Source organism: Desmodus rotundus, chromosome 9 (genome assembly GCF_022682495.2).
Source record: "Desmodus rotundus isolate HL8 chromosome 9, HLdesRot8A.1, whole genome shotgun sequence".
Lineage (NCBI taxonomy): Eukaryota > Metazoa > Chordata > Mammalia > Chiroptera > Phyllostomidae > Desmodus > Desmodus rotundus.
In genome coordinates this window covers 113,589,763-113,602,222 of record NC_071395.1, presented here as the reverse complement: position 1 = coordinate 113,602,222, position 12,460 = coordinate 113,589,763, and the positions used below count along the sequence as shown (strand labels likewise).

Genomic DNA, 12,460 nt, shown 5'->3' with positions numbered 1-12,460 from the left:
TAAAACTGCAGAGCAGGGAGAAGCAGCAACAAGGAGCTGAGAAAGGCCCAAATGAGGAGGAAGGCTGAGCGGGATCCAGCACATCCTCCTCTGCAAATACGACTGTCAGTCAGTGAGGGCACAGGCAGGGTGTGGTGCACGCGGGCCACGCAGGGGGACGGGGAGGCACCGTGCTCAGCAGTCCTGACCAAGCAAAGCCAGCATGCGGCAGGTACTCACCGTCTGGGAGTCGTGGAGGGAGCAGCAGGCCTCTCCTGCCCAGCTCTGCCAGCGCCAAGCACCCACCATGCCAGGCGTCGTCTGTCTCCTGGAAACTGAGAACACACAGGCCGCCTGAGACCCCAGCATTTCCTCCAAGGCCCAGCTTGCCGAAGTCCCAACGCTGCACCTTAACCAAAACCCATCCCTGGGCTTTTAAAACACCTGCAGGCTCAGGAAACACAACACCCTAATTTAAGTGGGGAGCACTGCCCTGCTCCCTGCTCCTCTGCAGAGACCCTGTGGTGAGTCAGGTCCTGGTGAACCCACCACAGCAGGTGCTCTAGCGACTGTGCACCAGCAACTCCCCCCACTAAGAAACGTCGACACATGCAGCACGGGTCTCCAGGCCTGCCCGGGGCTGACACTGTGGGGCCGGCGGGTGGACTGGTGGGGCTGACCGACAGCTACACCATACTCAGGAAATAGGTCAGGGCAGAGTGGTGGCCAGTGGAGGCTCCCGGTGAAGCCCCTCAGGGACTTGGGTGGTTCTGCAGCACATGGCCTGGCCCAGGAACAGCAGGGAATGCAATCGGTCCTGGGAGCAGGTGCACCTGCAGTTAGCAGAGCTGATGTCCTATTTCTGACCCATCTCAGAAAAGGCTGGCAGCTCACATGTCCCAGGAGGACACAAAAGGAGGGACGAGAATGGAGTGGCTGCTGTGCCCAGTTCCTGCTGCCCAGCTAGCACCTGCCCCTCCATGTTCTCAAAAAGCCCTGGTCTGTGGCTAACTCCTCACTGTGCCACATCTCATGCCCATGGTGCACAGGTGCCACCAGAAAGACACAGTGTTGCAGACGCATGCAGGCTGCTGCCCGGGGACAGAAGCAGAAAGGCCTTCCCACCCCACAGAGCTCAGCTGCAGAACCAGAGCTCATCCAAATGACAACATGAAGGCCAAGAGCACTTTAGGTTAAACTCACAAGTACAGGAGAAACTGGACTAGGTCTGCTGGGCAGGAGAAAGGCCACACACCTGACCAGAGACAGGTCTTTTGATAGAAAAGATGGTCAACACTGTGAGGAAGGGCTTCAGGAGAGAGTGCAGTGGGCAAAGGGGAGGGAGAGGCTGAGCAAGGAAAGGGGGAGTTGGGTGTGGGGGGAGTTCCATACAAAGGAGCTTTAACCAACCAGAGGGAAAGAACAGAAAAGAGGAAAAGAAGAAAGAGATGGAAGCAGACAGCCATCCCATCCTGGAGAAGAGGCTGGAGGGAAGGCTCCCAAATCCTCTCTCAGAGCTCTGCCCTCTCCCAAGAGCAGGACGCTCCACCAACCAGTGGCCACCTCCGTACCCAGCCAGACCCCAGCACCAAGCATGCCCATCACCGTCCCACCAGAAAAGAACTCCAGGGCCCTCCAACAAGCCAGCAGAACTGCCAGGGCGGGAAGAAAGCCCACACTGGCTAGTCCCACGACCACGGCCTGCACAGCCCGCCAAGAAGTGTGCATGTCTGCAGGAAGTGAGAGGTCTCCACAAGAAGACACACTGGCCACACGCACACCATTATTCTGAAAGAGACGACCCACATTTGACGTACTGTTTCCTGCACTTCTTAAATTGTCACCAAGCAGGCTCGAGGCAAAGTGCAGGAAGAAACCTGCTCAGGAGCAGCCGGGCTCTGCGGGACGCTCACAGAGCTGTCCCAGTGACACGAGCACCCAAAAGTGCTGATGGCACACTTTCCACACACAAGGACCCAACAAGAAAAGCCACCAGCTATGAGAACAAGTGTGCAGCCCGTGCCCAGCAAACAGCACTCGCTCTCCAAACACCTGCTTCCAAAACCAGGAGAGACACCCGTACGTGTGAGGGGCCTGCCACCAAAGCACACACAATCTCACCTGGGAACACTGTGCTGCCCGGCCCTGCAGGCCCCGGCTCACAGCCCAGCCTCACCGCTTGCACACGCTGGCCCACACCTGTGTCACGGGCGGGCCATCTGCCCCCAGAATCCTCTGAAAGGCTGGGACAGACACAACACAGCCACCACCACGTCTGGCTGTTTAAATTTAAAACCGGTAAAGTTAAATAAAACTTACAATTCAGACCTCAGGGATACTAGCCTCTTTTTAAGTCTCAAGAGCCACAGGTGGCTCGTGGCTGCCCTAGAGGCAGATCTAGAACATTCCATCGTCACAGACTAAGCCTTAGGACAGTGCCGAGCACAGGTTCTGAGAGCCTGCGTGTGTGCATGTGTGCTCATGACTGGTTTTCTTTCTCCTTCAGGTTTTCAAGGATCTAAGCTCATAAAATAAATACACCAGAAGTAACTAGAGTCCTACAATTCACTTAAAAAGGGGAAAAAAACACTCTAGGGCTCTGACGAGAAGCTCAATTTAACAAAACGTGAAAGGATGTAAGACAGAAAAGCCACGGCTTTCCCCACATACCTGAAACAGTCCAGCACCGACCCCACCACATCGTCTGCCAGCTCCTGGGGAAGCCTTCCAGCCACCCTGCCGATTCTGGAAGAGAAGGGTGGTGCATCAGCACTGCCAGCCCATCGTGGGGGCCGCACGCTAGACCAGGAGCCATCCCGAGAGATTTCCCTCCCTCCAGAGAAAGGGGAAGCAGAGGCTGACCCAGAGCCAGCCAGCACCCACTGCACTGTGCAAAAGGCTCCCTCCCCTGCCAGGGTGCCCCCATGAGCTCTGTGTGCTCCCGAGGACTGATGCAAAGGGGGTGGGTGTACAGCACCTACTGATGGTCACACATCCAGCCCCTTCGGACACTCCCATCTGACAGGGACACCACTTCCACACCAGACACCGACTGTAGGCTCCCATCAGGCCACCTGATGTGGGACTGGCATCCCAAAGGAGCCCCTGCCAGCCTGGGTCCTGGCCAAGGTACTCCAGGAAGGCTCCTGACTCCCAGCCCATACCATTCCAACCAGACATGACTTTGGACTCAGAGGTTGTTCTGTGCCCCCTGCACAGTCCAAGCACTCACATATCTGGATGGATCACCAGAAAAGCCCGGGGCTGAGGGGGGGGGCAGTCCCTAACCCCCTAGCACCTTCACCCCATTTTACTTCTCTCCACAACAAAGGGTGCATTACGTCATCAACCTCTACTCTGTACCTTGTCCCCCCATGTCCCCATCCCAACTAGGGACTCTCTGACTGTCCTGAGGCAGGCCTGGCCCTGGGGGGCAGGTGCCTGTTCAGTAGGCCAGCCCCTCAGGCATAACAGAGGGTGATGGTCAGCCCCTCTCTTAAGGGCAGGTGCTCTTAATTCTGCCCATTCTAGACAGGAAAGCAAGAAAAAGAAGGAGCCTCGAGTGAACCTCGGTGATTATCTTTACATTTAGGACATACGGCCCTAACCAATGTGGCTCAGTCGGTTAGAGCATCATCCAGATATGCTAAGGTTGTGGGTTTGATGCCCAGTCAGGACACATACAACAATCAACCAAAAAATGCATCAATGAGCGAAACAACAAACTGATGTTTCTCTCTCTGTCCTTCAAAAAAAAAAAAAAACTCAATGAAAACAAAGTATTAGGACGTAAGTCATTAAGTGTAAATTAGAGAAGGTCTACAGCTCTCGGATTCCACAGGAGGGACTGAATGAGTCAGGGCTCAGCACACCTGCGGGGCCCACCAGCCCCCGGGCCCAGCTCCATGCTCCGTGACATGGCGGGCACCTACCCTTTGGCTGCAGACCACCGCACAACCGTGTCCTTGTCCTTCAGGCCGATCAGCAGCTGCTCTGGAGGAAGACAGAAAGGCAGGTCCGTGAGCTCTGGAGTCGCTGCTTCACCCCCAGCCTCTCCACTGCCCCTCACTGAGAGCATGCTGCGAGGAGACAGTGTGGAGAAGCTAAATGCGCGTTACGAGAAAAGAGTGTTCCCTTCTCTTTGCTTTGACAGAAAGCCACCTGAAGCCCATGTCTGCCGCTGCTCCTAGGCAGCAGATCCACCCACCAGAGCACTGCAGGCAGAAAGCACCAGGGACACCAGAGCCCACAGCAACCTCAGCCAGGTGGAGAAGAAAACAAAAACAAAACAAAAGCAGAAAACAAAAGAGAAGTCATACACAGACAGGGTGCTGGGGACAGACCAGACTTTACGAAAAGCCACGCAAAGGCCTGAAGAAAGTTGGAGCAGCGACACAGGCCTTACGGTTAAGGCTCCAGTGGGTGGAAGGCTTGACGGAGGCCCCAGGCTGCCTGGGAGGGCCTGGAGTGGAGGGACAGGAGCCTGGGCAGGTGAATGAGTGCCCTGTGCCAGGCAGCCCCGGGCCCGGGGGGTGGGGACAGCTGGTGTGGACAACCCTTTGAAGAAACCTTCTGTGAAGGGGAGGAGGCAGCAAGATGCTGTCCTTCACCGCAGGCAGGCTGGACAGTGAACGCCAGAGTGTGAGCCCCGGTTGGGAGCGGGAGACCCCAGCTAGGAGCCAGATGGAGGCTGACAGAGCCTGGCCCTGTGGTTGGGGCCTGGTCTGAGGGGTGGGAGTGGGGAGCAGGCTCTGTTGACAACTCTGCCTCTGTGCCTGGCAGGAGTCACCAGCCACCTGGGGAGAGAGAGCAAGTGGAGAGCTCTGTGGGATGCATATGGACAGCAGGGACTCCAGGTGAGGCCTGGAGGAAGGACCCTGGGGAACCTGAGGTGCTCCGACAGTGAAGTGGAAACAGAGGGCCAGTAGCCACAGACGTGGACATTCTCATTGGGACAGGGCTGGTCTGCAGGCTGGTAGACAGTGAGGAAGGTCATGTGATGCCGGCACAGATGGGAAGGTGGTGGTGCCGCAAAACAGAATGACTTCAGGGCCGCCTGGAGCAAGCGGGGCCAGAGCCTCGTCTCTCACCCACCCAGACTGCCTCTCGGGGCTGTGGGCCACGCACCTGTCACGCACTCCACCTCCTCAGGAACGTCGTAGCCTTCCTCACTGTCAGGATCCTCTGTGTGCATCCGTGGTTCCCTCTGACTCTGGGTGCAGACTTGGAGGTTAGCAGCCAAGGAGCGGCAGCCACGCTGGTACCTATGGGACCACATGTGACCTCAGACCCACTGTCACAGCTCAGAATCCAGTCAACGATTTTGGCTGATGTTGACCATGGAATGTCACCTGGAACCTCACCTTGTGGAGCCTCCACATGTTTACGGAAACACGATGGAGCGAAAACACTCGTCACTGTTGCAGCCAGGATCACCAGGGAAAGACACTGACCTGACCTGACCTGACCTGACCTCAGCTACAGAACACCGACCAGAAACCCTTGCCTGCCGGCACATCTTCAGGGTGGAAAGGCAGGAGGTAAGCAGCGGGTGGCACTCAAGCTGCCCTCCGCTGCCCCGCCCTCACCTGTCCTCCTCACAGCTAGCAGGGGCTTCTACCAGGTCTGCCCCATCCAGTGGAGGCACTGCCTCCAGCCAGCACATGCCTGGGCTAGAATAATTCTGCACAGCTCCTGACCCGCTTGCTGCCTCGGTTTCCCTACCTGTAAAACCATGCCCTACACAGAGGGCTACGACAAGGACGGACCAGGGCCTTTCCTTCTGGAAGGTGCCAGGCACACATGGGCCTGGAGCACAAAAGGAACTGCACAGTGAATGCCTGAGATCGCCTCCAGAATCCAGGACTTGACACCAGCCCCCACTCTGACAGCTGCCCTAAGGACAGGCCTGGGAGAATAACTCAGGAGTCCTGAGAACAAGAGCCTGCAGGGATGCAGGCCTCCCTTCTGGAGGGCAGCAGCCAGTCCATACCCTCATGAAGTCTCAAGAAAGTCCCAACCAGAGGCCCAGCAAAGCCACACCCAGGTTCCTGGCCCTCAGGTACGGCGGCATCAAAAATGCTCTGTTTTCCCCTGGCTGGTGTGGCTCAGTGGCCTGAGTGCCGACCTGTGAACCAAAGGGTCGCTGGTTCGATTCCCAGTCAGGGTACATGCCTGGGTTGCAGGCCCGGTCCCCAGCGGGGGGCGTAAGTGGTCAAACATCCGTCTCGCACACGGATGTTTCTCTCCCTTTCTCCCTCCCTTCCCCTCTCTCTAAAAGTAAACAAATAAAACCTTTAAAATAAAATCAATAAGCATGTCCTTGGGTGAGGAAAAAAAATGCACTGCTTTAAACTGCTTAATCTTGGGGGATACTGTCACACGGCTCTGACGCTGTGACTTGTAATTAAGTGTACAGAGTGGGGGGAAGTAAGATTATTGTTGTGAGTATGTGAAACAGTTTGTTCTTGCTTTTTTATTTATTACTGTATTATTTTCCATAGGAACAACTGTAAACCTACTTTTGCCCCACCCAGGGTATTGGGTCTTTGACCATTTTTGGATTAAGCTGCCTTTTGTTATGTTAATGAGGTGATTTGGGAAAGTCCCTGAGAAAGACTGGCTGGTTGCCAGGGGAACCAACAGAGTGACTGGATGGTTGTAGAGGGGAGAGGGGCTGGAGGCTGACTCAACCCCCAGGGAGCAAGGGTATAATCAATCTTGTCCTGTACTGAAGCCTCCACAAAACCCGAAAGGACAGGGCTCGGCCAGCTTCCAGGCTGGGGAACCAAAGGTGGTGTTGGGAGGGCGGCACCAGGTGAGGGCCTGGAGGCTCCGCCCCTTCCCACATCTGCCTGGGCTTCCTTTCACCAGGCTGTTCTTGAGCTCAGTCCTTCCACGAGGAGCTGGCGATCTAGTGACCTCTGGGAGCCACTCTGGGAGGGTTGTGGGAACCTCTGGTCCACAGCCAGTGGGTCAGGAGCGCAGAGACAACCTGGACCTGTCTCTGGCGTCTGAAGAGCGGGGGACAGTCTTGTGGGAGTGAGCCCTCGGCCTGAGTTCTCTCTCCAGGCAGGCGGTGTCAGAACCGAGTTAAATTGTGGGACGGTCAGCTGGTGTCACAGAATTGCTTGGTGTGAGGGGAAAGCAAACAGCAGAGGTGGTGTCAGAATCAAAGCAGCCACAGGTCACTAAGGAGGGAGAGTAGTGCCGGCCACCCCAGGACTGTCGTCCAGGCCACAGAGCAGCCAGCACAGCGCCTCCCGACTGACAGGCACGCACCGAATGGCTGACGCAGCCTAGTCTCCAGTGAGCACCCGTCGGCCACAGTACAGGGACAGCGCTCACCTTCACGTTCAGACTCCACAGAGCAGCGGAACTGCAAAGACGACCAACCTCGGGCTGCATCAGACTCGCCTTCGACCGTGACCAGTGACCACACCTGGACAAGACTCAGCCAACCGCTCATGAGCACAAAATACCAACCAAGGCAGGGCTGCAATCCCTCAGAGCAGAAAGCCCCCAGGTGCACCCCACCTTCCTCTGCTTCCTTCTAAAATAAAGTCAACGCCCTGGCTGGTGTGGGTCAGTGGACTGAGCGCTGGCTGGCCTGCGAACCAAAGGGTCACCAGTTCGATTCCCAGTCAGGGCACCTGCCTGGGTTGCGAGCTGGGTCCCCAGTAGGGGACACGTGAGGGGAAACCCCACATGGATGTTTTACTCCCTCTCTTTCTCTCTCCCTTCCCCTCTCTCTAATATAAATAAAACCTGTTTAAACAAACACAACACACATCTGTAAGTGCACAGAACATTTCTGGAAGGGTCACAAGAAACGAGTGGCGGTGCCTGACTCCAGGGAGGTGAAGCAGGGAGTCGGAGTGAGACTTAGTGCGATTCTCCGGTTGGCTTTAACTTACACCGCGCGTCACCAACGTAAAATGGAGTATTTTAGTTGGTAGCTTAAAAGTGGAAGAAAATAGAAATTTATTAAAAAAAAACAACCACACCTAGCAGCAGTAGGCTAAACCAGGAGAAAAGGCAGAGCAAAACCATTCCCACAAGCATGAGGAAGCACAATGGAGAGGCCTGCAAACGTCCAGGGCTCCACTAGAAACACAGGGTTGAGTGCGCAAGCACTGCCCTGCCTTGCAGGCACCACCTCATGCCAAACGGTGAGTGTGACACCTCCGTGGGGGTGGGGGCTGCAATGCCTTTTCAGACTGTAAGTTACTCCTTGGAGACTGCACCTGCCCTAATTGAAGATCACTCCTCGTAACAATACAGGTTACTTAGGGGCACTTGTGTGAGCAGCGTGAAGGCAGGAAAAAAAGTTGAGCGCTTCTGAGAGAGCAGGTGACAGTTTTAAGAATATTATACCTGTTGATTCATCCATTTGTCCACTCGTCCCATTAACAGCACAAGAGAAAACCAGGCAGAGCTCACAGAGAAGGAAACAGAAATGTCTGTGACTTATGAGAAGAGGCTCAAGTTCACTTCATAAGAGCAATGCACTGTCACTTTTGATGCTGGCGAAGGTCAAACACTTGGGTGTGTGTGCGATGGACAGATGGAAAGAAACCCCCTCAGTTCAGTCACTGTCATTAGACAGAAGCAATAGTGTAGTTGATACCTAATTAATTCTTCATGAATTTTTTGATAACTAGAAAAAAGATAAAATAAAGCCAAGCCGTGTTGCCAAGTGGAGGGAAACATCCATGACTCCTGCGATGGCCAGTACTTGGGAACAGAGGAGAAAAGGGGGGTGCTGAGAAGTGCCCCCAGCATTCTGCACAAAAACCTCGCTGGCGCCTTGGGCAACCCTGAGATGTGCGAATGCAGGGCCAGCCCCAGGGCCCTCGGCAGTTTAGAGGACGTGTGCCTGGCGAGAGGGAACAGGGATGAGGCCATGCCCCGGGGTGAGGAGCACACTGCAGACAGAAGGGCTGTGCTCCAGGAGGAGGAGAGCTGAGGGAAGCCCACCCTGCCGGGGCAGCGGGAGACCAGACTGGAGGGAGCAGCACCAGAGAGCTGCCGCCCTGCCAGACTGGCTGCACCCCTGCCCTCAGGAAGATGATCAGTAAGAGCATAATGCTAAAAGATGTAACAAACGTGACAGAGGAGAGGAAACTGAAAAGTTACAAAAGGAAAATGAGGTACAAGCGAAAAACAGTGAGACAACAGACATAAACCCAACCATATTAATAAAATGCATGGTCCTGGCTGGTGTGGCTCAGGGGATTGCACGTGGGCCTGAGAACCCAAGGGTCGCCGGTTCAATTCCCACTCAGGGCACATGCCTGGGTTGCGGGTCAGGTCCCCAGTGAGGGGCGCATGAAAGGCAACCCACACATTGATGTTTCTTCTCTCCCTCTCTTTCTCCCTCCTTTCCCCTCTCTCTAAAAATAAATAAAATCTTGAAAAAAGAAATAAATAATAAGGTGCATGAAAATATAGGCAAAACAAAATAAGACGATGCTAAGTAATTTTTCTTCCCACGTAAATGTACAATATTTGTGGTGGTTCATTTTATGTGCCCACTTGACTGAGTCACAGAGTCCCCGATACCTGGTCCAGCGCTATCCTGACTGGGTCTGTGAGGGTGGCTTGGAAGGAGATGGACTGAGTGAAGCAGACTGCGCTCCACCATGTAGGTGGGCCTCACCCGATCAGCTGAAGGCCTGAAGAGTTCACAAAGGCTGACCCTCCCCAAGTCAGAGGGAGTTCCACCTACCCTCAGCCTCGAGCTGAAACACTGGCTCCTCCTGGTGTGGGCCCGCCAGCCTCCAGCCTCCAGCTTTGCGGGACCTGCCAGCCCCCACGACCACAGGAGCCCATCTCTCACAAGTCCCTTCACACACTGCATTGGCTCTGGTTCTCTGGAGAACCCTGACTCGCTACTGAACATCAACTTTTTAGGGCACTTTATAAACTAACCACTAACAATGTCTCATAAACAACTTCTTAGGGAAGAAGCTACATGCAGAACTCCCCGACGGCATTTCAGCCAAATATCACTAAAACACAAGACACATCTCAGGAACTTACTACATGTAACTAGAGCCAAAGACTGAGCCGAACCTATCATATGCTTCCTCCTAAGCCACACAAATAACACTGGAAATAAAACTGAAGACTATTAAAAACGCATTACCCCAAGCAAAACAGAAAAGCCTGCTCCAAGGGGAGCAACTAACTCAAAAGCAATCTGTTACCCCAGCAGGCCACCCCCAACCGTTTCTGGGGGATCCCAGGACGCAGACCTCTCGCGGATCACAGCAGAGCTTCCCCAGCCAGGCCTGGCTGCTCTGCCCCCACGCGTCCCAGAAAACGCAGTAACAAGCTCTTCTCAGCATCAATGCAGCTTCAGTTACGCTAACCAAGAGATGCAGGGCCAGAAGAAAAAGGAAAACTGTTCCTTTCAAATCAGAAACGCTCAAGAGAAACTGAAAGACGACCTCTACCAGTCTGTCTACCTCGGCACAACCACAATGGCGGCCTCACCAAAAGACACACAGCACGCGGTCATGCTCCGGGCTACCAACCTCCACTTGGCCACCCTGGGTTTCAAGAAGGTCAGGCCCAGCCGCTGCACGAGCTTCACCCCGAGTTTCCGGAGCAGGGTATGGCTGCTGTTAGGGAGCCCACGGCGGTCCAGGCACTCGAGCACAGTGGCAGCTGCGAAAGACAGCACATGCTCTCAGTTCGGTGGAAGCATCTCACCGCCCCCCCGAACCCCAAAGGGCAGCGCACGCATTCAGTGCCTATGACATGGAAACCACACACAATCCCACTGGCCCTTGAAAGCAGCGATGCCTAAATTCACACTGAACCCCCACAGCCCTGTTTTGTGAAGACCCCTCTGTCCCACGTCATTTCCACCAAGTGCAGCTGAGTGGACCCTGCTCAACCTCCTCCCGGAGGAGCAGCAGACCGAGGCTGGGAGGCGGAGCAGCCCCAGAGGGAGGGAGATGTGACTTTCCGAAAAGAGAACAGCCTGCGCTACAGACACACCGGCTCTGGGGTCTTCATACTGTTTGCTGCTGTTGTACAGGGGAGCCCGGCCTCAAGCAGGAGGGGTAACAGCAGCAGGGGTGAGGCTGCCTGCCGGGAGGAGTCTCCTCAGTCAGGGAAACGCGGCTGCCCCATTCGAGGGGAAAAGGTGGGCATCGGGGAGCCGAGGCCAGGACAGCACAAGGGAAGGCATTTCACATGAGAGACGAGGAGGGCAGGGTTTCGAGACAAGTGGTAACAGCAGTGAGTGATGTCCTGAAAGGCCCAGTGCACAGTGGCCAACCGTAACTCCAAACACACCCGCGCTCTGTGCACAAGCCCACCGAGAGCAACGTGGGAAGATGCTGCACAATTACTGCTCATTTTCTCAGGTGTGAGGGTATCGAGGATGTCTTTAAAGAGAGTCCCCATCTGTGAGACACACACAGACACAGAGAAGCGCAGGTGTCGGGCGGGTGAGAAGCCTGTGAACTAAAATCCGAAGCGGAGATAGAAACGTGGGGGCTCACTGTACCACCATTCTCGCTGCCTTTAAACATGCTACAGTTTTCCATGACGAATACAGACTCTACTGTGCCACGACCAGTCTGGCTCAGGGGGCTGGGAGTCATTCTGCAAAGCGAAAGGTCGCTAGTTCGATTCCCAGTCAGGGCACATGCCTGGGTGGTAGGTTCCATCCCTGGTCGCAGTGTACAAGAGGCAGCTGATCAATGTTTCTCTCCCACTCTTTCGCCCTCCCTTCCCCTCTCTCTATAAGTAAATAAATAAAATCCTTAACAAAATAATTTAAAAAATAAAAAGTAGACTCTACTGTTCAAATCTGATTCACATATCTTCTGAAACATAGAAACTCCTCTGGGTCCAAGGGCAAACCTCTCCGCATCAAGAACCACTGTTCTTGTTTCTATAAAGTGAGGTTCGATCTAAAGAGAATGAGCTGAAAGGGCAGAAGGCATGGCCGCAGCTACAGCGAACACAACCCTGACTGGGACCCCAGGAAGCGAGTGGAGACTGCAGGCTGCGTCTACATCACCAAGTCCCCAGAACCTAGGCCTCCCGCACAGAGCGCGAAAAGCCAGAGCATTAAAACCCGCACGCACAGAGAACAAAAGCTACGGGAGCTGTGACAGTGCCCGAGCAGAGCAAGTCACAGACCACAGCACCCGGGGGATGCACTGCTGGGGTGCACTCAACCACACACGGACTCGAGTCGCAAACACACCCCTCCGACGGACGGGGCTTACCATAGGGCAGACAGTCTTCACGTTTTCCATGCTTAAATATTTGTGCCTAAAAAAGAAAACAAGAAGTAGTTGTTCCATTAAAATGTTAGATTCATTTACATATTTAAAACAAATTATCAAGACATTTCTTTGCACCTTCCAGAATTTTTCTTCTGAACACTCACCACTGAACAACAATAGAACAATTTCTGTACATGAAATAGGAAGGATTACAGAGACTGGAGAAG

General features: G+C 54.5%; 1 protein-coding gene across 3 annotated transcripts in view; it reads right to left on the bottom strand.

The window, feature by feature from the left end:
- The window catches only part of TBCD (tubulin folding cofactor D), a 129,437-nt gene that overhangs the window by 87,099 nt on the left and 29,878 nt on the right, over positions 1-12,460 (bottom strand). For all 3 annotated transcript variants that reach the window (XM_053911052.1, XM_053911054.1, XM_053911053.1), the window contains exons 8-13: positions 12,234-12,279; positions 10,521-10,653; positions 5,107-5,243; positions 3,912-3,972; positions 2,650-2,724; positions 220-314 (exon numbers count right to left, since the gene is read on the bottom strand). In XM_053911052.1, coding sequence (XP_053767027.1) covers positions 220-314; positions 2,650-2,724; positions 3,912-3,972; positions 5,107-5,243; positions 10,521-10,653; positions 12,234-12,279 — 547 coding nt within the window. The remainder of the gene's footprint in view (positions 1-219; positions 315-2,649; positions 2,725-3,911; positions 3,973-5,106; positions 5,244-10,520; positions 10,654-12,233; positions 12,280-12,460) is intronic.